The sequence below is a fragment of the Drosophila willistoni genome, unplaced genomic scaffold, assembly GCF_018902025.1.
Source record: "Drosophila willistoni isolate 14030-0811.24 unplaced genomic scaffold, UCI_dwil_1.1 Seg819, whole genome shotgun sequence".
NCBI classification, from domain to species: domain Eukaryota; kingdom Metazoa; phylum Arthropoda; class Insecta; order Diptera; family Drosophilidae; genus Drosophila; species Drosophila willistoni.
Window position 1 is genome coordinate 77,219 of NW_025814720.1, and position 27,905 is coordinate 105,123.

Genomic DNA, 27,905 nt, shown 5'->3' on the forward strand with positions numbered 1-27,905 from the left:
GTTGATTTTAATGTTAAGAATAGCATGATGCATAAAAAAGTCATCTTGAGTTGTTGACCTGTAATTAATTAATTGTCGTATTTGCTTTTATTAACTTTCTTTTCTTCTTGAATTTTGATTTGTAGTGTGTAACTTTTTGTCCTCTATTTCTTTCTTCAAAATGTTTCTCGTCTAACTGATTTATTTCTCCTGTCTTTTTGAATGGATTTGTCGTTTTTGACTTTACTAATGGTGCTTGTTTAAATCTAGTGTCGATTTCGAAGTCGTGTCTATCTTCATTTAAATTGTTTATTTGAAGTATTTTTCTTGTTTGGGTATTATAGTCGGGGGATCCTGCTTAGATAAAAATGTCCGCTGGTGTTCGGTTAGTTGTTTTATGTCTCGTCTTATGGTTGTATACTTCTACATCTTTCTACATCTTTCTACATCTGAGATGCCGTTTTTACTTGATGTGATTTCTAACTTTACATTTTCTTCTTGTAGCCAATTTTTTAGTGCTATACACAGAAATGCTGAATCTTTGTCTAATTTTATTTCTATTGGTTTGCCCATTTCAGTGAATACTTTCATAATTCCTCTCTTGGCTTCTAACCAATCTCTACACTTTACTTCTACAAGTGTTGCAAATTTCGAGTAAATGTCAATGCATGAAAGGAATTGTAAATTGTCGATCATGTAAAAGTCTATGACGTATTTTTCTCTGATATTAAAAAGTTCTGGTGTTATTTCAAAAGTTAGTTTTGTATTTCTATTTTCTGTCTTTGCGATATTGCATACTGAGCATTCATTACTAATGTTTTGAATTAGGTTTTGAAAATCGGGAAAATAATATTTTTCTTTAAACAGATTAATCGTTTCTTCAATTCCTGGATGTAAAAATTCTTTATGTTGTTTTAGGATTATTTCTTTAAATTGTGCAAACGTTTGAAGGTCCTCTAACTTAATGCTAGATTTCGAGGTTTTTGTATTTGCGTTTGGTTGTATTATTTCGATAAAAGCTTGTTGGAATATGGGAAAATCTTGTTCATTATGAAAATATAGTACAGTGTTCTTACTGCAAAGATATCTTATGATTATATTCCTTGCGTAAGCATTGGTCATTTCTTTGTATGTTATTTTTATGTTTGTTTTGTAAAAGTAAGTTGTTGTTTCTGCTTTGTCTTCTGAACCTCTAATGAATTCTATTTCTCTGTTGTAATAATTAATGGGTTTTTCTACTATTGGAATGTAGTTTTCATTATCCTCGTGAGCACTATGTATTGTAGCTGCTGTGCTTTCTGTTGATCCTAAAAAGTTTTCATCTATTTTAACTCTGGAAAGGGCATCTGCTACATGATTTTCTTTGCCAGGTAAATATTTAATTTTGTAATCAAACTCATTTAGTCTTGCTATCCATCTTTGAAGTTTCATATTTGGTTCTTTTATATTGTTGAGCCATACTAAAGGCTTATGGTCGCTTAGAATCTCGAACTTTCTACCGAAAAGGTATGGCCTAAATTATTTGGTTGCCCATACAATAGATAGTAATTCCTTTTCTATGGCTGAATAATTAAGTTCGTGTTCGTTAAGTGTTCTACTACCATAAGAAATAGGTCTATGGTCCTGTGAAAGGAACGCACCTAAAGCTATGTTGCTAGCATCTGTGGTTAGGAAAAATGGTTTTTTGAAATCGGGATATGCAAGTATAGGATCATTCATAAGGAGATGTTTTAATTTTTCGAAGGATGAAATATAATTTGGGTCGTTTATATTTATTTTAGCTCCTTTCTTTAATCCTAGAGTTAAAGGTTTTGCAATATGTGCAAAGTTGGGTATAAATTTCCTGAAGAATCCGCATAATCCTAAGAATGATTTAATTTCTTTTGGAGTTTTGGGTATCGGAAATTTTTGAATTGCTTTGACTTTATCTGGGTTAGGTTTTATACCTTCTGTTGTTATTATATGACCAAGGAATGCTGTTTCCTTTTTCATAAATTCACATTTGTCAAGTTGGAGTTTAAGATTAGCTTCTCTTAGTTTGTTAAATACCTTTCTGAGTGATAGTATGTGTTCCTCCAATGAAGTGGAGTACACAATGATATCATCCAGATAAACAAGGCAATCCTTATAAATAAGGTCTTCCAAAAGATTATTCATGCATCTTTGGAATGTTGCCGGAGCATTTTTAAGACCAAATGGCATACGTGTGTATTCGTAATGGCCATGTTTAGTTGAGAAAGCTGTTTTTGCAATAGATTCAGGATCCATTTGAATTTGATGAAATCCCTTAGCTAAATCAATTGGCATTTTCCTAGTTTGTCGAGAATTTCGTCCATGACTGGAATTGGAAATTTGTCGTCTATTGTGACTTCATTTAGATTTCGATAGTCAATGACTAATCTGAATTTTTGTTTCTTGGAAGCATCTCCTTTTTTGGAACGATCCAAATTGGTGAACAGTAGGGGGAATTCGATTTTCGAATGATACCCTGTTCAATCATTTCATTTATTTGTTTGTTGACTTCCATATCAAATGTTTGGGGATATTTGTATGGTCGTTTATAGATTGGGTCCTCATGTTTTGTATGAATAGAGTGCTTTATTGTACTCGTGAAAGTCAAATTTTCACCTTCGCGGTACTGAATGTCACTGAATTCGTACAAGACCTTTTTTAGTTTTTGAGTTTCTTCGTTGTTTAAATGGTCGAGTCTATACTCATTGCTTTCTATTATTTCGTTTTCAATCGCAAAATTTGTTTCCGGGTCCCTTTCTGTGGGTGGGTCCAAAACTTCTATGTTTTGTTCTTCTTCTATTTCTTCAACATGTCTAAAATAAAATGTATAGTTTCCTAATTTTGCGTATTCTTCTTCATAATTTATTTGTGCTTTGCAGGCTTTTAGGAAAGTTCTGCCTATCAACATGTCGTATTTATTTGAAAATTTATGGATATAAAATTTTTGTTCTGTCGGACAAAGTTTGCTGGGTGCAAGGAAAATAATTTCTTTTAGTTCTACTGCTCCTTCAATCATGTGAATTTTGGAATCTCCTAAATAGGTTTTGAAATTAAAAAAGTTTTCGGACATTATATTAATTGAAGAGCCTGAGTCGACTACACATCTTAAAGGTTTATTGTTCATCATTATTCTGATGAAGGACTTGTCTCTATCTCTTCTTCCGATTGATCCGAGGCATTCTGATGAAAATTTTCGGATGTGTCCATTTTGCTAATTCCACAATTACTTTCTCTTTGCCTTTTTGTAGGCTGGTTTGCTACATTATTCTTTGAATAGTTGTTTTGCTGTTGACTATTCATTGGATTTTGAGCCCTGTCAATATTTAATTTTTGTTGAAATTCTTGGAATAGTTTTTGGTTTTGTATTGTATCTGATTGTTTTGTTTGAGACGGAGTTGTACTATTGGGTAAAAAAGTTTTTCCACCTTTTTGATTCTGATTTTGGCTTTGATTTGATTTTCTTATTTCTGTTATACTATTCTCGTATAACCCTTCTCTTTGAGCTACTTGCTTCAATTTGCTGACTGTGGTTATATCGTATCTAGCTAACGTCATAAATAATCTATCGGGTAAATTTTTGTTTATTACACTTTTATAGTGTTATTTAACGCATTTGTATAAAGCGCGGTGTTATTCGCATCGTTTTCTAGACTTAATTTGTTTGTTATAATGCAGGACTTATCTTCTAATTCTGTTACAAACTTACGAAGATTTCCTGCATAGCTGGTGTTGTAGAGGCGTCGCAGAAGTTCCTCACAGGGGGTCTGCGTTTTTAATTCGTTGATGAGGAGTGTCCTTAGTTCCGGCCAGGTGTTGGCTTGTCCAATTTGTGAGAGTCGTTGTGCTTCTCCAGTGAGCTGCATCTCGATTGCACTGAACAATATGTTATACTGCCTTATATCATGGGTTGGATATAGGTGCATAATAAATCTATCCTCCTTATAAACGACGTCAGATTTTCTGGAGCTCCATCGTAATTTGCCACCTGTCTTAACGAAGACAGTGCTTGATTGAGGTGGGCTTCGGTGAGTTCTACAGCCATTTTATTTCTTCTTTTTTGTTTTAGTGGTGTTTTATTTTTTTGATTTTTTGGCTTTTAGTTATGTTTTGTTTTGTTTTTTTTTTTTCTCTGGGTTTTAGTGATGTGTTGTTTTGTTTTTTTTTTTTCTGGGTTTTAGTGATGTGTTGTTTTGTTGATCTTCTGGGTTTTTTGTGGTGTTTTGTTTTGTTAATTTTCTGGGTTTTGGTTATGTTTTATTTTGGATTTTGGTTTTTTGTTCGCACACAAGTTGGCGTTTTTGTTCCTAAATTGGATTTAATAGTTGTAACACACAGTTAATATTTTCGCGCACAGTTGGCGTAAAAATTTTTTTTTTGGTTGCAACACACAGTTGATATTTTCGCGCACAGTTGGCAGCAAATATTTTTCACTGTTGTAGACTTTTGAGCACTACCCGTAAGTTCTTGATGTCGGATCGGAATTTTATAGTGATTATTCACTAATTCTGTGTAACGCACGGATAACAATTCTACGCGTCGCACGGATAGAATAACAGTTCACTACAATGATTATTCACCAATTCTATGTAACACACGGATAACAATTCTATATGTAACACGGATAGAATAACTTTTTTCCAATCCTACCGACTGCGCCAATTAAATATCCGATTTTCGCAATAAGGAAAAAAAAAGACATTTTTTGTGAGTTAAAAGCAACGTACTTTATTATTTGAATGAAAACTTAGAACTGATTACAAAAATGTCTTATGGTTATAGCTGGTTTATAGCTAAATTTGGGAGCCCTTTGGTGGCGTGGTTGATATTTCGACGATTTGATTGGTCCGATTTTAATTGCTGAGTTAGCGTTCTCACGCCTTTGGTTGTTAGGGGGACAATTATTATTTCAAGTGTTCAATTGTTTATGTTAGTTTTTATGGATTAGCGTTCATACGCTTTGGTTTTGAGGGGGACAATTGTTTATAAAAACGGATGTTTACTTTAACGTTATGAATTTTAGGGGCCGAAATATTTATATGTTATTGGGTATTGGAGTCGGATATATGACTATATATACTTTATATGGTCGGAGATGCTTCCTTCTATGCGTTGCACACTTTTGACCAAAATTAATATACCCTTTTTGCAAGGGTATAATAAAACAGGCCGCCACCAACATTGAGATAAATTAGCATGAAGTGAATCAGATGGCGGCACTGGCGGGTTTTTTGGGTAGGGGATCTCTTTTCGTCTGGTCTTAATGAAACTTTGTGGCTAGAAAATATGACTAAAATCTGAAAGAGTATGTAAAACTTACTCGCCTTGCGCGCTGACATGGCAAAAGATTTTTGACGCTTATGAAGATGAAGAAGAAGAAGATCGAGTTGAAAACGAACAAGACAAACGCTGCCGACGTCGACTCTGCCGCAGTCGGTTCACCGGGGCCAAACAGGTTCCCGTTTTGTCCTGGCTGGCTTTCAAAATATTTGTTGTTTGCCAAAAAGCAAAAAAAAATACAAATACAAATTATATACTTTCATCAAACAAAATCATTTGCGTGGTTTTTTGTTTTATTGTTTTTTGCCTTGCTATTTGTTTGGAGTTACCGTTAAAATGTAATTAATAATATTTGGCTTAATGGAAAAGTTCAAGGCTAACGGCAACGCCAACGTTGCGTATGATGAATGTATTTGTAGTTGTGTGTGTTTTTTGTCCTTAAGTGTGTATTTAGAACTGTGTGTGAGTAGGCTAAGAGTTCTATTTGTCACCTTTAAAGTGAATTGAGGGAAACAATCAGAATTGAAACTTTAAAATCAACTCTGTTAGTCTCTTTGTTTATTATAGAATGTATAGAATATTGAAGCCTGATCTATTGAATTCTTTTTATATGCAATAATTTGATGTAATTTGTGGCTTTTGTTCTTCTAAATATCTTCTGAATATTGATAAAACTGGATAAAACTAAGACTATTTTAGTATTCATAACCAATTTCATGACAATCGATTCAAATATAGCTGAGTTACTTCCAGAAACATTCAGGCGCCCATTAAACCAATCAATGAAATTTTCGCCCCAAGGTTTTTGCTGCATTTGCGATTTATGATTAATAACTAACTTGAAACTTGAATGGGTTAAGTAAAAGGTATCGGTAATTTTGTACCTACTAAACCTACTATATATTAAAGCTTCTTTCAATATGAAAGTACTGCAGCCTGGTTTTAATTTTCATTGAGGAAAAAGAGTTTAAAAATTAAGGAAAAGTTAAAAAAAATTACTCTAGAAATATGCTAATTTCTGTTTTTTAAATATACTGTAGCTCAAAAAAAATAGAAATGTCAAAAAGTATTTCTTGTTATTAGAAAAAGACTGAAGATAGTCCTTAAAATAATCTAGTAACTTCTTCTTCGAACTGCAATATTTTACAAATAACTCACTACATACTTCAAATTCATTAAAACGATATTTCACTGTACGTAAGTACTAGAGATCTTTTGAAATCAATAGAATGTATAATTAATTTCTTCTTCAATTTATAATATTCCAATCCATTTAAAATTGTTTCTTAAGATGTTATTTATTTTCCAATGCTTTTAAATTTTTAGCTCATTCATTATTAAATTGTTTGAGTTAATAAATTAAGTTTTTTTCTTCACTTTTGGCCAGAAATTTTCACCTGTTGTCATCAGAAATAATAATGGCAACATTCACTTTGGCTAAAAGTGTTTAATTTTGTTTTTATACTTTTTTTTTCATCTTATTTGTTGGTGGTGAGTTTTTTTTCGGTTTTTTGTTTAATAATTGATGTGTTATTTTGTTATTGCCATTTCTATTTGTCTTTAAGTTTTCTTCATCTTTTTGTTCAACGAATTTTACTAGAAAATATTTTAGCCTTGGTTAAGTCTTCATTTTTTTTTGTGTAATTGCCATGTTTATACCCTTGCAGAGGTTATTATAAGATTTGTCAGATGTTTGTAACGCACAGAAGGAGACGTTTCCGACCCCATAAAGTATATTTTTAATTAATTCTATTTAATAATTTAATTTTTTTTTGCATTCTTATGCATTTATAGCAGTTTCTAAGTGAAGTATGAGTACAGAGAGTGAAAGGAAATCGAAGTATTTTGCCAACAAAATTAAATGCGAGATCGACCCCAAGCTGTGTTAAAAGATAAAAATTTTTGTAATAATTTAATTTTTTTTCTCACAAAAAAAAAAACATTATCAACTGGCTTAGAAATAATTGACTTCAAGAACAGCATTACGTCGGAAATTCATAAAAGCTAGTAAAGTACACAGCTGTTGTATGAAAAGCACAAAATTTTAATTATTTTTTATATTTGCAGACCTTTCAATTAGCTGGAGACAACTCCCTCTTGTGAAGAGCCACAACCTGGATAAGAAACACAAAAAGTTGAGCCTTGGAACCTATCTAAAGACTAGAGCAGAGCCCGGCACTCATATCCCCCGGGGGACGAACACGTTCGGCACCTCTTATGCGTGTAAGCCGAACGGCTGCCGAAGACCTCACACAAAAAAATCATGAGCAAGAGGGTGGTATGTCGCTTTGTTGAGAGAAGACACATGAAAAAATTGATCGCTGCTTTGTTTTCTCTATCTTTTTCTTGCATAAGATTATTTGCTGCACTCGTTTTCTTGATTTGAGGCAGAAATTGATAAAGTTTCATTTTGTGTGTAAAGCAACATACGCACACAAGCAAGTGCACACATACAACTAAACTTTTTAGCGCTCTCCTTGTGCCGGGCCCTGGACTAGAGGGACAATTGTCGCTCAATGATCCCGTTCACAAGACCATTGAGCAACATATGTCTCTCTGGTCGCCGGGCTGTCTATTAGTCGCTCTGGTCGTCGGCGACTGGAAAAGCGACAAAGCATCGGTACAGTGCTTGACATTTGGACATTTGTCTTAACGACTGGAGCGACAACTGTCGCTAGGTTGTCGTTCCGGTCTTGAAAGCTAGGACATGCAATGTTAAATGTCGCCGCAATTTTAATGGCGCTAGATTGTCCCCGCGGACAAGCGACATGTCCCCGGCGATTCCCCGGCGACCGGTACTGAAGCGCAGCGACACAGACATGCGTTCATCGTTCTGCGATCTGTGGCAGACTGAATTATTTTTGATGCGTAGCGACACTGCTGCTAGCGAACGTTTTTCGCTCTCGCTGCGCCGCTCTCTGGGGTTCTAGTCTGTTCGGCATGCTTGTGCTGGGTACTTCAATCTGAAAAGAAGAGCATAAAGAGGGACAAAAAGATGGTGTAGGCGAAAGTAAGATGGGAGAATTTGCAATAGAGAGTGCTGCCTACTGCTTATGAGGCAACTCAAGGGTACATTTCTAGGGTAACTTCTCAGATCGTGAAACGAACTTAATTTGCGACAATAAATGTACACTAGGGTCACACTCGTTAGACAGCTGTTTGTCCAGTTTGTTTAAAGAAAGAAACTTTAAACCGAAATCAAGCTACTGGTTGGCTCAAGATGCGCAAGTCCAGCGCATTAATCCAAGCTCAGGATTAGTCATAGTCGCGGCCGTTCAGGCCAGCACATTTTAAGTGAATTAGATTATCGCAAACGAACAGAATGCCTGCAAGTAGGTAGACAACAAGCCATTGAAAAGCCGAAGGAAACAAAAGGCAAAAATAGATAAACATATATAGAAAATTTAAAAACACAGCATTAAGATAATTATCGATAAGAAATCAATAAATACAAAGAGACAGCTAGAGTGCACAGCATAAAAAAGAGTGGAAGAACAGTTATAAGCCAAGCTTTGAGAGACGGCTGCACACTTAACGTGAACCGCATTGTCACACAACCAACAAACAATATAATCATTTTTTTACCAGACAACCATTGTATCAAAAAGTTTAATTTAATTAAAAAAGGAAATACAAAAAATAAAAATTCTAAAGGTAAAAAATCTGTGTATAAGAATATACTGACCGGTTCTGACACAAGGGTTAATGTGCAGAGTAAGCCTTCACAACTAAAGAATTAAAAGAGACGAGAGCACAAATCAAACCAGAATAGGAATGAGCGGGAGAGCGCGTCAAATTGAACACATGCAACGACAATTTGTACGAAAGGGCGCGAGAGTTAGTTAAAACGGTAAAGACAAAAAGCAAAAGAGATAAACAAATCAACAACACCGCTAATGCAAGTATTGTTTTAAGTTTTGATTTTATTTAAATTTAAACAAAAACACAAAAGCGACAGCAAGATTCGCGAAAAAAATAAAATTCGGATGCTGGAATTATTACTAATTAAGCCGATAATGAATTTACAAGTTATAGAAAAGTATTAAATCGCGAGAAAAAGTAAAAATTGATAAGCGCAAAAAAAACGCGTCCGTCCTCTGCAACGAGTGAAAGTGATGTATGCACAAGCTTAACATGAGCTAGACCCAATCCAGCGTGTGAACGCTGATCAATCACTTTGAGTCAAGGGTTCCAAACTATATGTATTTGTGTATTTTTACATGTCCCAAACTCTTTTTATACCCTTGCAAAAAGGGTATATTAATTTTGGTCAGAAGTGTGCAACGCATAGAATGAAGCATCTCCAACCATATAAAGTATATATATGCTTGATCAGCACGACGAGACGAGTTCAAAAAGCCATGCTCGTCCGTCCGTCCGTCCGTCTGGATCAACGCAAACTCCTCTTAGACCGGTGTAGCTACAACGCTGAAATTTTGCATTTAGGCTTGTATATACTGCAGGGGTTGTATATCTCGGATTTAGCCGGATCGGATCACTATATCACATAGCTCCCATATAAATGGCAAAGTCACGAACAGTGACTTTTCTCAATAGCTTCGTTATTTTCTAAGCTATTGTCGTAAACGCGTTTTGCTGAACTACTCTGAGGCGAGTATAGAGCAGTATACATTTGAGTGAAACCTAATTCGGTAAGAAATGCGTTAAAATGGTTGGCCTTAAATTGGACTTCATTATCACTGATAATTGACTCTGGAAAGCAATGAAAAATATTCGTCAACAAAAAGTGTTGATTGGACAAAGAATTAAATTTTTTAAGTGCAAATAGCCAATAATATTTGCTGTAGTGGTCTAATACAATCAACAGACCAACGTCTCATCTTTTGCTTTTCGGGTATGGGCCAAGTAAATCAATATAAAAGCTTTAAAATTGACGGCATGTAAATTATGGTTTTCCCATGGGAGGACGGAGAATATCATTTGGAGCTTAAGTTTCAATTTCTAATTCGGCTATTTCATCCTCATATAAGCGTGAAAGTGCATCCAGCACCATATGATCCCGTGCACCATATGATATGTGAAAGCATATGATATGTGAAATAGAAAATTTAAACTGTTGAAGCCTAAATGTTCACCTTGATAATCTATCTGAGAAATTCTGTTGACGCATAAGCCCTAATAAACCGGAATGATCAGTTACAACTTCAAACTCCTGAATCTTCTTGTAACATCTAAACCTTTCAATGGCCAAAACGACCGCTAAACATTCCCTTTCCGTAACACTATAAATACGTTGAGCTCAACTTAACCTTTTAGACATATATGCAATTGGTTTCTCATCGTTGTCCTCACTTAATTTAATTAAAGCAGCTCCTATTTTATAATCAGTAGCGTCACAATGGAGAAAAAATGCATTTTCCAAATTTGCATTTGCTTGGATAGGAGCTGAAGTCAATGGTTGCTTTAATATATGTAGCGTTGATTCAATGATCGTTACTATATTTATTTATTTATTAATATTTGAATTTTTTCATGACAATCGAGTTCAATATATTGTTAAGAATTTATAAACATATTTATAAAAATAACACCTGACTACTGATGGACCTTGACGTGGGATTCAGTTGACAGTTTCTTTGCGAATGATTTACAGCTTTTTTAACCCTGCTCTCTCTACTACTACTAGAATGTTCGGCAACTACGTGTTTATTTCTTCACTTTTATTACTTTAGATTCTGCTCTATCAATGTCTTATCCCACATTTGGGCATTATCCAGACAGTACATTCGCCACAACTTCATATATTCCGATACAGTTGATGTCCTATTAGGCCCCTCTGTTTGTTCGACTTTCTCTACTTCAAATATTCCTCGATTACCTCACATTATATGGTCCTACTTTTCTTTAAGTTTCAGACCAACCCCATATTAGGGACGCTTAATAGCAACCAAATCATTCATTGTAAATCGTTTTCCCTCTTTTCTCTTTAGATTAGATGACTTCTTGTTCTCCTCCTGAATTTGTTTTATATTTTCAAGTGCTTCCATTCGTTTTTTCTTCTTATGTTCTGCTAGTTCTTCGATTAGAAGATCATCGACTAGTTTTTTAAGGTTTACATCTTCTGATCTTGGTATGTCAATGGGAGGTATGTCTTGTTAGGATCTTAAAAGGAGCGATCTTAGTACTTAGTACTTGATGATTTGTTAAACCTTCCCTACGTATTTCAACCCTTTCAACCTGCCCACTTCCTAGCACGATGTCGTGATCCTCGCAATACTTTTTTGAGATGTAAAAGCCGCGCTTCTATCAGATATCAAACGTACTGGTGTAATGACCGGGTTCCACTTTGGTTTAATTAATAGAGAACTAACACGTCAGTGTTGGTTGGTGGTAATATTCAGATGGATTTTTATTCGAATAATATTCTTTTGCTTATCCTATTGTTGCATAGATATTCTCATGCTGCGACTTAGGCGACAGCTACAAAAGAGAGGGAGAGTGTCAGTACATACATAAACATTATTTAGGGCGCTTGCGTCAAAGTGCTTGGTCAGTATATATTAATGTATACACATAAACATATTCAAGTGCACACTTATGTTTTATTGCGTACATATTTGATTGTTTATACTTGCAACAAAGTGTTACAAGTTGAGCTCTTTGTGTTGAATGATTTTTGGTATGGATATACTACACCAAAACACAAGGGGAGGTGTCCCCTTTTTAGAAAATAACGTAATATTATGGAGTTATTTATTAATTACTACTAATGATAATTAATGATTGATTAATAGTAATGTATGTGTTTGTTAGAAAAATTGTTATACCATACACCCATAGGGTGAAATGGTATATTAAAGTCGCCAAAATGTATGTAACAGGCAGAAGGAAGCATCTCCGACCCCACAAAGTATATATATTCTTGATCAGGATCAACAACCGAGTCGATCTAGCCATGTCCGTCTGTCCGTCCGTCTGTCCGTCCGTCCGTCTGTCCGTCTGTCCGTCTGTCCGTCCGTCCGTCTGTCCGTCTGTCCGTATGAACACCTAGATCTCGGAGACTGTAAGAGCTAGAGCCACCAAATTTGGTATGTAGACTCGTGTAGTATGTAGAGTGATCAAGTTTATTTCAAATTTTTGCCACGCCCCTTTCCGCCCCCGCAATTTAAAAAAAGCGTTTATCTCAAAAACTATTCCAGCTAGAGACACCATATTTGGTATGTATATTCGCTTAGTAAATGCACACATTTTGTATGTGTAAAAATTTTGCAACGCGTTGGCTGGTGGGGCGCTAGGGTGCTCGTATGATTGAGTGAGCGAGATACTAAGATATACTTGTAAGAAGCATGTGAAAATGCATTTGTTTAATAAAGTTGAAATATTTGCTTTACTGGTGTATGGTATACCAAAGTCGGCGAGACGACTTACTTACTTCATTTTATTTGTGTCTGGCCAGACAAATTTTCTTTCTCAAAAAAATTTCGTTTTTTTTTTATATTCGTAATAGAATGAAGTAGTTTTAGTAATTGAATCCATAAAAAAATTTTATATATTTCTTTTGGTTTTTTTTTTTTTTTTTTTTTTTAATTATTTTTGCAAATTTTTAACCTATCCTAATGTACTGTTTGTATCTTATTTTTATTGTTCCTAATTTTTATCTTGTTGTTTTTAGATATCTCTACCACTTCGAAGGGTCCTATATAGGCTGAGTCAAGTTTATGACCAGCTTCGTTTATTAAGAAAACCTTATCTCCTATTTCTATTTTAAAATCTGCTGACTTATTGTCATAAAAATGTTTCTGGTTTTCCTTACGTTCCTCTAACATTATTCTAGCTCTACTGTATGCTAGTTCTAATCTAAACTTAACTTCTTTAGCATAATCATCTATATAATGGTTCTATTCTATTTATGCTATTAAAATGCGTTGGTAAATTATTTTGTTTACCAAATACAAGTTCATATGGACAGTATTTGTGTGTTACTGACGGGGTTGTGTTAAAACAGTACTCAAAATATTGTAACCATATGTCCCAATCAGTTTTATCTACTGATATATATGATCGAATGTACTCATTGTACCCAAGGTCTGGTGGTGGTGTGCAGTAGACGTAATGTTGTCTATTTTTAAATATTTGCACAAGTCATTTATTATTGAATTTTTGTATTCTGTTCCCATGTCCGTAATGAACGTCTTCATTGGACCGTACTTCAGAATGAAGGATTCAAAAATAGCTTTCGCGATTGTTGTAGATCTTTTATTGGGAACTGGTATTGCTACTAGGTATTTCGTCAAGTCACATATTAGAGTGACTGCATATTCGTTACCATTTTCGGATTTTGGTAATGGACCAATGGTGCCTACTATTACCCTATCAAAAGCATGTATGGGGGTTTATGTAATAACTAAGGGTGTTTTTATGTGCTTTGTCGTTTTTGACTTTAGGCATTTTTCACATTTATTAATGCAGTCTTTTACATGACGTGTCATGTTTTTCCTATAATAATGTCTTTTTACTTTGGCCAAAGTTTTTGTAATGCCTGTATGGCCACCCTGTATCGGATCATCATGGTATGTAGACAATATTGCTTCTTTATCTTTATTTTTTTCTATAATGGTCACCGGTTGGAGTAGCGCTACTCTTAATGTTTTCTTTAAAAGATTCTATTGAATGTTTCAAAGATCTCTTCACTCGGTGCCAATTTGAGTCGTTTGATGTCAAGTATACCGGCTTGTTTTTCAAGCCTTTGAAAAAACTGACCTAAGTCTAGATTTCCATTGGTGTACAGATCTTCAATCTCAATTCTTGCTATAACTTTCTTTCCATGTTTGAGGAAACATAAATCGTGTGTTATGCGCAAGGTCACTACTTTTTGTACTTCATCAATGTAGAGTACTTTATATATTTTGGGCTTAGAAGCATCATTAGGTACTTGCCTAATTGTATTTTCATTTTTATCATCTGGCAAGAGATTATTTTGTCTACTTTGCTGCCTGGTAGTGACTTTCAGGACATGTGCTTTTGTGTTTTTTGGTTCTTGTATTGTAATGCGGGATAATGCATCCGCAACAAAATTATCTTTTCCCTTCAGATATTCTAATGTAAATTCATATTCCTCTAGATCAAGTCTCATTCTTGTTAATTTTGAACTCGGATTTATCATAGAAAATAAATACGTTAGGGGTCTATGGTCTGTTTTGACTCTGAAGTGTCTGCCATATATATATGGGCGAAAGTGATAGCCCAGTGTATCGCAGCTAGTTCCTGCTCACCTTTAGTGAACGAACGGGATGCGTATCCTACTGGCAACTGCTTATCGCCATAAGTTTGAGTTAGTGCTGCTCCACATGCATATTTGCTAGCATCTGTTATTACGCAAAATTCTTTGCTAAAATCTGGATACTGCAGCAGTGTGGGTTCTATTAAGGCTTTTTTCAGATATTCAAATCCTCTTTGGTCTTCTTCAGACCAAACAAATTCTACGTTTTTCTTACACAGTTGTGTTATCGGACGTGCATGTTCTGCGAAGTTTTTAATAAAACGTCTGTAATAGTTACAAAAGGCTACGAATCTTCTAGCACTATCAGCATCTGTTGGTACTGGATATTTTTCAAAGACGTCATATTTGGTGTCATCTGGCAATATTCCCTTGTCGGTACACTTGTGACCTAAAAATGTCACATCGTGCATGAAGAATGAACATTTCTCTGGATGCAGTTTTAGGTTGTGTTTTCTGCATATGTCAAAAATATCCTTTAGGTTTTGAGCATGTGTTTCTCAGAACAGCCGATGACTATTAAGTCATCCATGTAAAGGAATGCTTGTGACGGATTTAATCCAGAGAAAGCAATTGTCATCATTCTTTGAAAGGAATTTGGTGCAATTTTCAGACCATTCGGTAGTCTAGTAAACTGATAAGATCCATTGCTGGTGTAAAATGACGTAATGCTCCGCGATTCATCTTTTAGTTCTATTTGGTGAAAACCGGACATTAAATCTAGGCATGAAAAATATTTGGCTCTGCCTAGTTGATCAAGAATGTCGTCTATTCTTGATAATGGAAATTTATCGGACAACAATTTTTTGTTTATTTGACGATAGTCTATTACCAATCGCCATCGTTTCTTTTCTGATCCTGGTAAACCCTTTTTCGGTACCAGTAATAACGGACTATTATACTCGGACACTGATGGTTCAACTATTTTATCTTTAATGAGTTTATCGACTTGTCTAATTATTTCTTCTTTATGCATGTGTGGTATTCTGTAGTTTTTTGTGTATACTGGCTGATTGTCATTCAATCTTAGTTCTTGTTTATAAAAGTTGTTTGTAGTAATTGGTTCGTTTTCTAAACCAAATACATCTGTATACTTGGTGCAGAGTTCTTCTAGTACATTTTTGAACATAGGTGGGAAGTTTGGTTTTAGTTTTTGTATTACTGATTGACTTCTTGGGTCATCAGTTGTCTGTACAATTTCATAATTCTTTAATGATTCATATTTTATGGTTTTTAAATTTAAAATGTTTACACAACTGTTTTTGTTGTGTTTAAAATTCGGGCAAATGTTTTGTTCGGACTGCAGATTGAATTTCAAATAAATATTCCATTTTCGACCTCTTGATTTAATATGGCGATATTTGATTTTTCATTTGGAATATTTATTTGCCGGATTACTTCAGATCTCGCTGGGAGTATTGTGGTATTGCTGTCACAAGTATGTAATATTGGGATATTTATTGCAAAATTTAAATTTTTTGGTCTTAATAATAGTGAATCGTTTGGTTCACTGAAATCTAATTGACAATTGAATGTTTTGAAGAAATCTAGTCCTAAAATTCCATCAAATTGAATTGGAAAACTTTCGCCTACTATATGGAAGTTGTATGGTATTATGAATTCATTTTGTCTCAGTTCTATAAGGGTTAGACCTTTGGAAGTAATTGAACCTTCACCAATTCCTGATATTTCAATTGTGTTTGAAGTATCTATATGTTCAAAAGGATCTGTTTTTTCTTTTATTATTGATACGTCTGCACCTGTATCTAACAAGAAGGTATATGTGTTGTTTGTATTTTCGTTTTTAACTTTGATGAAAATACTTAGGCTAAGATTGAAGGTGTATACATTTACAGTTTCTTCTGAATATCTGCAGGGCTCTATTGGTTTTCCGAATTACTTTGAGTAAGTCGTACATTACCATTTGCGTTGTTAGAGCTACCTCGGTTGGAATTACCTCGATTCGAGCTGTTACGGTTGGAATTATTTCTTCCTCGGTTGTTGTACCGTGAGTTACCACGATATCCGCCGGTATTATTATTATTCCTATAACCGTTATTTTGGTAATTACCTCTACCTCGGTAGTTATTTTGTCCATTTCTATTGTATTGACGGTAGTGCATGACAGGGTTCGTGTGTCCTGTTTCTGCTGTACTACTGTCTACGAACTTTGTTCTTAGCTCGTTCATGTCACGGAAAATACCTGCTTTTAGTACGTTACGTACTTGGTTGTTTATGCAGTTCTTTGTTATTGCCTCTGTAGCGACTGAAAGTGTATACTTTTTGGCTAGTTCGACAGTTGTGCCGTCGTGTATAAAGGCACCTTCCAGAGATTCAGTAAGATTTTCAATTTCTTGAGCATATTGACTTGCTGTTTTGTTTCTCTGGGTAGGTTTTTAATTTTTGCTGGTATTGACGCTACCGATTCCGTTTTTACGTTTGATGCTATACTATTGATAATCTCTCCTATTGTTTGTTCAGAGGTTATCGAATTTCTTGTGTGACCTTTTGGTTTTGTTTTTATCAAACACACGGCTGCTTCCTCATCGTCGCCTTTTAGTGAATTTATCAAATTCAATGCGTCCATGAAGCTCTGAAGATTTTCTCTTCTGCCATCAAACTGTGGAATAAGGCTTGAGGCCATCTTTAAAAAATCAGTGACTGTTTGAGTCATTTTTGCGTTTCCTGGGGAAATGGCTGGTTTATTAAGAGATATTTTTGTGTTATTTAAACTCACTGATGGTTCTTCTTCATCCATCTCTTCTTCAGCCGTTAACTTGGTTTTATCTTCTAGAGATATTGAACTTTCCAAATCAATTGTTTGTTTATATTCAAGATTATATTTTTTCAATACGGATTTTGCCTTTTGTTTGCAGTCATCATAGAATGCATTTGCGGCTGTTTTTCGTCCCGCAGATAGTTTATTATAGTGTTCTCTTAACACAGCTCTGATATTTTTCAGGCTCTCTATTATTACGTTCGAGTGTTTTTCTATTGTACTTTGGGATGTTTCCCTATTCTGCGAGAGGCATTTACAAGATTTATTTAATTCTTGTGCATGTATTCTAGCTTCTCTTATTATATCATCCCAAGTAATCATATTTTGTTTAAAAAAAAATTACACTCTCTTTTTTTTTTAATTAATTCCCTGAGAGATCGATTGTCTCTATGGATTCTTCAAATAGTTTATGTACCCAGGTGGGTAAAATTCTATTTTTTCGCTTTAGGCGATTATATGCTTCTACACACATGCGTGAGCTATCAAGTGAGCAATCCTTGTTTTGAATTTTCTATTATTCACAATCCAGTATTTGATTTCCTTATATTTTGGATTGGTTTCGCCTCTGTTAAAGAGGAAGTCTAAGAATGGAACGTATTTGTTCAAATATTTAAGTTCTACTCGACCCATTTTTATACTGTATGTAGGCCGTCTGCTCTACTCTGAAATTTTTCTTGATTATTTTATTATGCATTGCATATGATTTCAATGCTAGTTTTAAAGCTACTAATATTAGATTGGCTAACAACAACATCTCTATATACTCTAAATTTTCCCTGTGATCTACTATTTTAACGCTATTAACGACATTAGCCGTTGGGTGGTCTATTTTGGATTCTTGAGAACCCATCTTTCTAGCGAGAAAAAAAAATTTTGTTTTTCTTGGTCGTTTAGACCTGTTTTCGATTATTGAGAAAAATGTTTAAAAAAATCATTATGGATTCATTTGTTTTTATTTTATTTATATGTAACTTGAAAAAACGTTTTTTTTTTTTGAAAAAGAAAAATTATCTCAACTGTGTCTTGCACAGTGAGCCAGAGACGTGGAAAGATAGAAGAGTATACATGCGTAGGCTTACAGCTTGAACAATGTTTTGATTAAATCTTTGCCTACGCATGTTTTTAGTAATAGCCTATCAATGGTTGGTTAGTAAGAGTACTGTGCAACAAGTGCAAACTCGTACGTGTTTGTTTTTAATATTTATATAAAATTTCAATTAAAATTAGGGGCAAGAGAATTATTTACTCATTGCGTGTCTTCACTCTTTGAAGTTGAACTGTATTGTTCATGAGGCACTCTGTGTAGTCCTGTCGGTCCTTGTCATCCAGTCCTGTGTGGAGGAGGTCCTGGAGGAGCTTCCTTTCACGCCTTAGCCTGGCGTATTTTCCTCCTCTAGACTTCTTTTGGGGGCTTCCTTCTGTTTCTCGTGGCGAGCCCGGTACTCAGCTATCGTGAGTGGGCGTGGTCCCTCGTTTGGACACACCTCTAATACCTCTTCGAGGAGGGGTCCGTCCTCGTACGGTAGGTACAGCCGTCAGGAAATCCAAGTCCTCTGGATGTGACGTTTCGGTGCTAGTCATCATCACTGGCTTTTTCTTCAATTGTTAATTTGTATTTTTGTGTGTATGTGTGTGGGTTTATTTATTTTTTTTTTTATTCCATCAAGTAGAAATGGAAAGTACCGGCTGCATTTGTGTAGCAGCATATATTTGGTACACTCAGTAAGAAGCACATTTGTATTCTTGTGTCTCCTTTTACTGGGAATCTTTCTTCAGTTTTTTCTGAGTAGATAGTTCTTATTAGCACTAGAGTTAGCGAGCTTTGAGGGGAGTTGCTGTGTTCACTTCTAAACACCTCAATTATGTTTTCTCTTAAACTCGGGTTCCGTCTGGTAACTCTTTGAAAGTAGTTATCCATCGTTACCGTTTCTCAGTTTCGTGCTTATATATTTTTTTTCTTCGTTTCTAACACACACACATACGTACACAAAATTTTCTCCTTGGTCCTCGATGTCCTTTTTCCTTGGTCCTTCGATGTCCTTAGGCCTTGTCTTGGCCTATTGTCACGGTCGCCATGTAATGACCGGGTTCCACTTTGGTTTAATTAATAGAGAACTAACAGGTCAGTGTTGGTTGGTGGTAATATTTAGATTGATTTTTATTCCAATAATATTCTTTTGCTTAACCTATTGTTGCATAGATATTCCTATGCTGCGACTTAGGCGACAGCTACAAAAGAGAGGGAGAGTGTCAGTACATACATACATATTATTTAGGGCCCTTGCGTCAAAGTGCTTGGTCAGCGTTCACACGCTGGCTTGGCCCTAGCTCATGTTACGCCTGTGCATTGCTGCTCATTTGAATATATGTATGTGCATATATAAATGTACATACATATATGAACATGTTTAGCTGTATATTTATGTGAGTATGTTTATGTGAATATATATATTAATGTATACACATAAACATATTCAAGTGCACACTTATGTTTTATTGCGTACATATTTGATTGTTTATACTTGCAACAAAGTGTTACAAGTTGAGCTCTTTGTGTTGAATGATTTTTGGTATGGATATACTACACTGGCTTCCCAAAATTTGTTGCTTGAACTTTTAAACACCGTATCACTTCATCTACGCCAGTGCTCCTGGTGTGATACAACCAAACTGTCTATAATAACCAACAAGTAGTTACACCGTTTATTTATAAGTTCCTTTGGTCACCCTTCTCTATTGAAGTAAGATATCACTCTCTTCGCCAGCCTTTGCGTTAACAACAATACACTCCACACAACTATGTACCACACGAATAACCTTATCTCTCAATTCGGGAATATCGTATGAATTCTCGAACAAATCTTGCGTTTTCTTGACGGAAAAATGACCCTAGTTATGTGCAAGTCTAATAATCTCATGTTTCATTGCCGAAGGCACTGCAATCAACTCACAATTAGGGTCTTTATGGAGATTCTCGTTCTCTATATAGAAGTCTTTATAACTTTCGTTTTCGACTAGTGTCCTTACTGCCTTGGTCCACTCATCTTGTAACTGAGCTTCGCTTAATAGATGGACACTATTAATAGTGTCCTCAACAAGCATAAAACATGCAAAACGACTCAACGCATCGACATGCCTAATTTGAGTACTTGATCGATGTACAATAACATAATCAAAATCTTGAAGATACATAGTCCAACGAGCAACTCTCAAAGGCGTTACAATCAGTAACTATGGTGAATCGAGATCCTCGGACATAAACACGCCATTTAGTTAGCCTATTTTAGGCAGGACCTCTACCCCTTACACCGAGTCCACTAGGCGTTTTACTTATAAGTCACCAATGCTATAACTATAAATCCGATTTATTAGGAAAATATAGAAGAATAGTTCGCCGAAATATTTCACACAGCTTCAAATGCAGCATACATGAAGTGCCGCTTGTAAGTTGTAACCCCTCTCACCTATAATAATTGCAATCCTAGGTGAGTGTGTGTTGGCTGTTGACTATGGCATTTGCACCAAGGACAGAAATAACGTCGCACTACGACTATGCAGTAACTGTGTAGGGAACGACACGGCCAACTACAGAGGATGTCTTGTCTTTAAGGATCTTAAATCACACCTAAGCAGGCGCAAACCCCCAGATGGACCAAAAATCACCTTCAACGCCTCCAAAACTACACCGGGGGTATTCTTCGCCCCCGCTGTTAAATCATCTAACACAACCGGCCCTAGTGTATCAATCGCTATCGTGCTTCGAACTGGACAGATGGATCCCGCGAAAGAGACCCCGTCGCTCCACCACGCGCCACCTAGCGCACCAGAACTTGGCCAGCAAACTCCAAGTGGAATTTTAGAGGCCCTATTGATCTCACTTAATCAAAATATGACCACTTTTATGACGTTCAAAACTGCATACAGGAACTGATGCGGAATCAAAACATGCTTCTCCAGAAGCTTATCGATAATAAATAATGGCTTCTTTGGAATGCTAACGGCATCTCCAAGCAAAAAGATAACCTACCACTATTATTCGACTCAAGTGAAATCGACGTCATGCTGATATCGAAAACACATTAACAGCAAAAAAGTATTTTCAAATACCAAAATATATCTTATAAGCAACAAATCATTCAGACGGCAAAGCTCATGGCGGGACTGGTATCCTAATCAAGAACCGTTTAAACTACTTGTTCCTCAACATATTTGAAACTCAGCACCTACAAGCAACTGCTATAACTGACCAATCCAGCTGCGGCAACACTACATTGGTTGCCCTATAGTGCCCACCACGCTTCTCAATCTCAAAAAAAGGAATTTACCGCAGTAGGGCACTATAACGCCAAAAATACGCACTAGGGATCTCGCCTGGTAAATCCTAAAGGCAAGCAGTTGTATAACACAATAGTCAACCCACTCAATAAGATGGATTGGGTCTCACCGGGTAGGCCAACTTACTGGCCCACAGACCCACAGAAAGTGCCTGACCTGATTGATTTTGCGGATACACTGCTAGATATAACTTCCGATCACTCTCCAGTGCTATTTACGCTATTAACTAGACTTCAAATACTTGATCGCTCATATGGGCTTAAAAACAACAAAACAAATTGGCTTAAATTTAAAATGTACATGAGTGCCCACATTGACTGTTCGCCGAAACTGAATGCTGCAGATGTCATTGACTTATGCATCTCTTTACTGGAGTCAATGCTGGGATCTGCAGCAAGAGTATCTACCCCACCTGCCTCTACTTACACTAAACCTGATGACAGGCCTACGAACCGGCGGATAAAACAACTAGTAACGGAAAAACGACGTCTAAGAAGAGAATGGCGGATTACTCGCTCACCAGCAGCAAAACTTCGACTAAGGCATGACAATCGCAACCTCTTCAAGGCGTTAAGACAAGAAAGCTGGGCTCAAAGAAAATACATAGAAAATCTTAGTCCAAACAGCACTAAACATCCTCTTTGGAAAGGTCACCCAACTTTAAGCGCTCCTACAGAGACAGTTTCACCGATAAGGAGTTCAACCGGTGGATGAGCACACAGTGACTAAGATAGGGCATCCGTATTTGCCAAACGGAAAACCGTTTCGAGCCAAATCCAACATCAAACTCGATTGTATTTCCCCCTTCAAGCACAATAACGGATAGTGAGTACTCGAAACTCCAATCGAATGAAATTACTGCAGCTATTCAAAACCACTTAAAGCCAAAAAAACACCCTGGTCATGACCCAATTACATCGAAAATTGTCCTAGAAATCCCTATCATTGCCATACAATACATCTGCAAACTGTTCAACGCTATAATAAGAATTGACTACTTCCCAAGAGCGTGGAAAAGGTCCACTATCATCATGATTCCTAAAGTGGAAAAGGACAAAACCCAGCCATCATCCTATAGGCCAATCAGTTTGCTGCCGTGTCTTTCGAAGCTTTTTGAAAAGGTCTTGCAGATCCAATTAAACTCATTTCTGGCACAATCCCATCACACCAGTTCGGTTTCCGCGAAAAACATGCGAGAATTAAACAAGTCAATCGCATAACGTCCGTACTGAAACCCATCTGGACTTACGGTGCCGTACTATGGGGGAATGCAAGTATCAGCAATGTCGACATCATACAAAGGGCGCAATCGAAGATTTTAAGATCAATCTCGGGGGCTCGGTATTTCTGAGAGCTTTCGACTACCGGTACATGGAAAAATCCGTTTGTTAAGTCTAAAGTTGAAAACACTTCGGCACCTTGCAACTTTTCTAAAACGCTGTCCATATGAACCATGGGAAAGTTATCACCAAAAATCTTTTCGTTTAATTTCCTGTAGACACAGCATAAACGTTTCTCACCATTCTTTTTCGAGACTAAGACAACTGTTCTATTTTCTCTGCTAGCCATTCTTGAATTTGTTTATCAACAATTACCTGGTCACAAAGGGCTAAACGTCTCGGGTGCTGATGTATTTCGTCGCTCAATATAATTTTCATGCTTACTGGTCAAATCGCATTTCTTATTGGCTTGTGGTACCGAATTAATTTCTCTACTGCCCCTTTTATCAAATGGTTCAAATGCGACAAATTTATGTCTAAACTCTTATCCCTATCATCAATATTTGTGATGAAGAATTTCCAACTATGGGTGTACCAAACTTCTATATCGTTGCGAATAGCAAAATAAAATCGATTTGTTGTTACACTTATATTGATCAATATTGTTCGACCCACTATAGTATCAAAACTTATGTCATTATCTGGCACTATATGGAATGCTACGTTCATAACTACCGAAAGTCATCACTTTACTGTCGCCAATTCCTGTTAAGTGTCTAGCTCCGCCTAATAACGGTTTCGATCCAATCATGAAGTAAATATTTCTTCGCATAAGACATAAACCAGCGCCAGTATCTACAATTTCTTTAGATATAACGTTAGATTATTTTACCCTGATTAATCCCTTTTACTGACTGAGCCTCAAACTTGTGTGAAGCACGAACTTACTGATACGAATTTATTTAAAATTTCAGTTTTTCTAGATTCTGAAATAGAATAGCTTAATTTACTTGTGAGTCTGCAATGTCCTTTACAATATATTCTATCAAGTTCTCATCGTCCAAACTCACTGGTTTGGCAATTTCCATTAAAGCATACAAATTTACATGTAAAGTCTCCTCTCTTTTCTAAGAACGTTGCGATAATATTCTATGAATCTCAGCTGCTGATCGCTTCGAACCAAATTCTTTGCGCAACGCTGCTTTTAATATCTCCAAATTGTGTATACCATGTTGACTCCAAAAAAATGATTTGGCTGTCGCAGCTAACAACTGTTTGGCATACAAAAAGGTCTGTAACTTGTCCCATTGTACTGTAATAGCACACTCTTCTATCTGTTGCACCCACGAATCAATGTCGGAACTACCTGAGCCGGAAAAATAGGATACACCGCCCTTTTAAAATTATTTGTAGGCAGTTCGCATGTAACTGTAACCACTGATTCTACTTCTTCTTCCTTGCTATCTTGGTCTTGAATTTTGTAATGCGTAATAAGTCTATTATGTAAATCGCGCTTACACTGTGCAAAGGTTCAATTCGGCCAACTTATTTCGCAAATCTGCGACTCGCAATGCCATCGTCAAGCTCCATATTTTAAAATTTTCTTTGTTCAATACCAATAATTAATGCTAAGGTTAGTTTGAATAAATTCAATTAACCACGAAGTCTTCGTTTAATTTCTGCCAGCGGGTTGTCGGGCCTCTTATGACGTTTTCTCTCTTGCCGAGTCCAGCTTCTGCCTCTGCCAACGGGTTGCCTCTGCCTCTGCCGACGTTTTACCTCGCGTTACGTCCAGCTTTGCCTCTGCCAACTGGTTACCTCTGGTTCTGCTGACGTTTTACCTTGCGCTAACGTCCAGCTTTGTCTCTGCCAACGGGTTGATTAAACATGCGTTATCAAACATGCTCGTACATGTAGTGTCTGCGTCGTAACGTATTTGGGCATCAACGATTTTTTGCAACAAAATTAGCACAGCCTATCTCGCTTGCTCTTACACAATGATGCCGACACAAAAAGCTTTTGCTTTTTCACTTCTTAGAAATTGATTTGTTGTCTCTTTTTTTTAAATTTATTTTTAACAATATCCCGGACGACCTTTTTCTGCCTCTGGTGTCCACATAAACTTCTTTTTTTGCGGACAAAACGTATGATATAGGGCATGTAAGATCGGAGAAATTTGGAATAAACCTACGGTACCACCCGTAAATACCAAGATACAAGATACAAATGCCTGCGTTTACAATAACTGTTGAGTTTGGCGCTAAGGTTCGATGTTTTAGCGGACCCACAAGAAAACACTCCACTTTTCACGTGATACTTCATTTATTTCTTCCACGTGTATTTCTTATGCTAATGGGTGTGTGTATGGTGTGTGTGCCGTATGCGAGTCGTTATTATGCGTTTGCTAGCCGTTTAATTGTAAGCGAGCCGTTTGAGAGCTGCTATGATTGTAAGAGAGCCGTTTTTGTAAGCGAGCCGCTATAAATTAATCGCCCTTACTCGCGGTTGTAACCAAACTGTTCTGTCCGCCGCTTAGTAACAAGCATAGAACCTAACATGTAAGCTTAAAGCGCAAGATGCAACGGTTAATTTCCCAGCACGTAGGCTGGCGCTTAAGAATAAGTATGAAAATGAAAGAGAATGAGTGATATGGGTTAACCCATTGGTGGCTGCGTCGGGTCTGCTGGGCAGTTAGCGAATTTCGGCGGCAACATTCCCCCCCAGTAAAGCTGCTCTCTTCAGGGGGTTGCTTTGCTCCAAAACAGCCGACGTCTAATACAGCTACTTTAGCCACGGGCCGTTGAAGAGTCCCGTTGGCAGTTCTGATGATCACTCGACGCACCTGGTTGTCTTTGGCCAGGATTGTTTGCTCGACTATACCTTTTGGCCATCTATTTCGGGGCAGAGTCTCGTCCAATATTACAACGACGTCTCCACCTGCTATTGGTGCGCCAGTCGGAAAAATATTCCGCGTTAAGTTTTAGCTCCATCGGCGAATTGTCGATGAAGAGTATGTTATGCCTGACTTCAGCATTGTTTGGTGGCCCCAAATCATCGCATTTTGGCCACTCGTGTTGATCCTGCAGCAAATAGTCTGGACCGTGTAGCCAAGTTTTATATTTATTGGCGTTGTTTGTTTTAGTAGCAAGATCTGCAGGGTTAAGGTTGGTTGGAACCCAGTTCCATTGGCTAACGTTTGTGAATTCCAGTATTTCGCCCACGCGGTGCATGACGAATTGCTGAAACTTTCGTGGATCCATACGAAGCCATTTGAGAACAGTCTTTGAGTCGGACCAATAACAACTCGAGTTAATTGACAAACTTGGATTGCGTTGGATTCGGTTACTCAGCCTTGCTCCGATAACTGCGGCCTGCAGTTCCATCCTTGGTATAGATAGTGGACTCAACGGTGCCACTTTCGCCTTTGAGGCCACGAAGCTGAGGTAGGTTCTTTCCCACTGGCGTATCCGAAGGTAGCAGACTGCTGCGTATGCCAATTCGCTGGCGTCAACGAACATGTGTAACTGGACATCATGGATTTGATCGCTGCTGATGAAATAACATCTCGGGATGGTCAATCCGGCGATTGTTGTAAGGATCCGTTTCCATCGTATCCATTTGGGTAACAATGCGTCGGGCAAACCAGTATCCCAGCCAATGCCGCTTCTCCAGACTTCTTGCAGTAGGATTTTCAGCTCTATTGTAAAGCATGAGATGAAGCCGAGTGGGTCGTACATTGACATAAGTACTTGCAAGAGCTCGCGTTTGGTTGGTGTTTTGTCGCTGTCTAAAACGTTGCGCTTCAGCCTGGCGAACTTGCAGATGAATGTGAATACGTCGGAGTTCGGCATCCAATATAAGCCGAGTACCTTTTCTGTTGCGGTAATTTCGGCAGCTTCGGGGAGTAGCGAATCGCTCTTTAGTATTCGTAGGACCTCCTTTGAGTTCGAAGACCAATTGCGTATGTGGAAACCACCTGCTGCATGGATGTCTCTGACTTGAGTTGCGATGTTTCCGACTTCCACGTCGCCGCTGTATATAAAATCATCCACGTAATGGTAGTCATTCATGGCTTGTGCCGCTTGAGGGTACTGTTGGCAGAATCGATCTGCATTTTTGTCACGAATAAAGTGTGCAATGCAGGGTGCGCAATTGATTCCGAAAGTAAGCGCTTCCATAACATAGACGTTAGGCTCTTGCCTCTCGGATTTGCTGTCGAACCACAGAAACCTTTGCGCATGGGTGTCTGCTGGTCTCACTCTGATCTGGTGGAACATCTCGGCGATATCGCCACAGATAGCCACTCGTCCCACTCGGAATGAGAGTAAGAGGTCAAACAGGGAGTTTAGGAGATCTGGACCACTCCAGATGTAGTCATTCAGGGCCTTGCCGCCGGATTGGGCGGCTGCGTCCCATACAAGCCGGACCTTCTCTGGTTTGTTTGGATTTTTAGTTATGAAGGTTGGTAGATACCATGTCCATCTGTTTGGTGCAGCTATTTCCTCCGGCGTCAGCATGCGAGCATAGCCCTTTTCGACGAGGTTTTCGATTTGCTTGGTGATTTGCTCCTTCAACTGTGGTTGTCGGGAAAATTGCTTTTGCTGGCATTTAAGCCGTTTTAGTGCGTTTGCGTAGCTATCAGGTAATAAAACTTCAGGGTCTTTCCACATTAGACCGACCTCGTACCTGCCGTTCTTCAAGGCGGTAGTAGATTCAAGTCTGGTTAGAGCTTGAGATTCTTCTGGTGATGATAGCGGTTTTGCTGTGGTAGCGTCTAATGAGAACGCTTGTTTGATGATCTCATGCAGCTTGGCGTCTGCGTCTCGGCATGAACACATGTGAACGCTGACATTAGCTCTAGTGGCCCTTGATGGCGTGGAGCTTTGTAGTGCCCATCCCAGTCGCGTCTTTGACGCTATTGGTTGGTGCCATGCCCCCTCTTTGATTTTAAGGGGTACGGCGAGGTACCAGTTATTTATGCCGATTAGGGCTTGGGCGTGCGTTGGTGTATGATGCTATCGGTAGTCCCGCTAGGTGGGGGAATTCTTTGGCGAGAGCCCTTATG

At 37.3% G+C, this 27,905-nt stretch overlaps 1 protein-coding gene across 1 annotated transcript in view; it reads right to left on the reverse strand.

The window, feature by feature from the left end:
* LOC124462012 overlaps window positions 1-27,905 on the reverse strand; it is a 70,570-nt gene that overhangs the window by 41,200 nt on the left and 1,465 nt on the right. Inside the window, exon 3 of the mRNA XM_047013410.1 lies at window positions 25,778-27,855. Coding sequence (XP_046869366.1) covers window positions 25,778-27,855 — 2,078 coding nt within the window. The remainder of the gene's footprint in view (window positions 1-25,777; window positions 27,856-27,905) is intronic.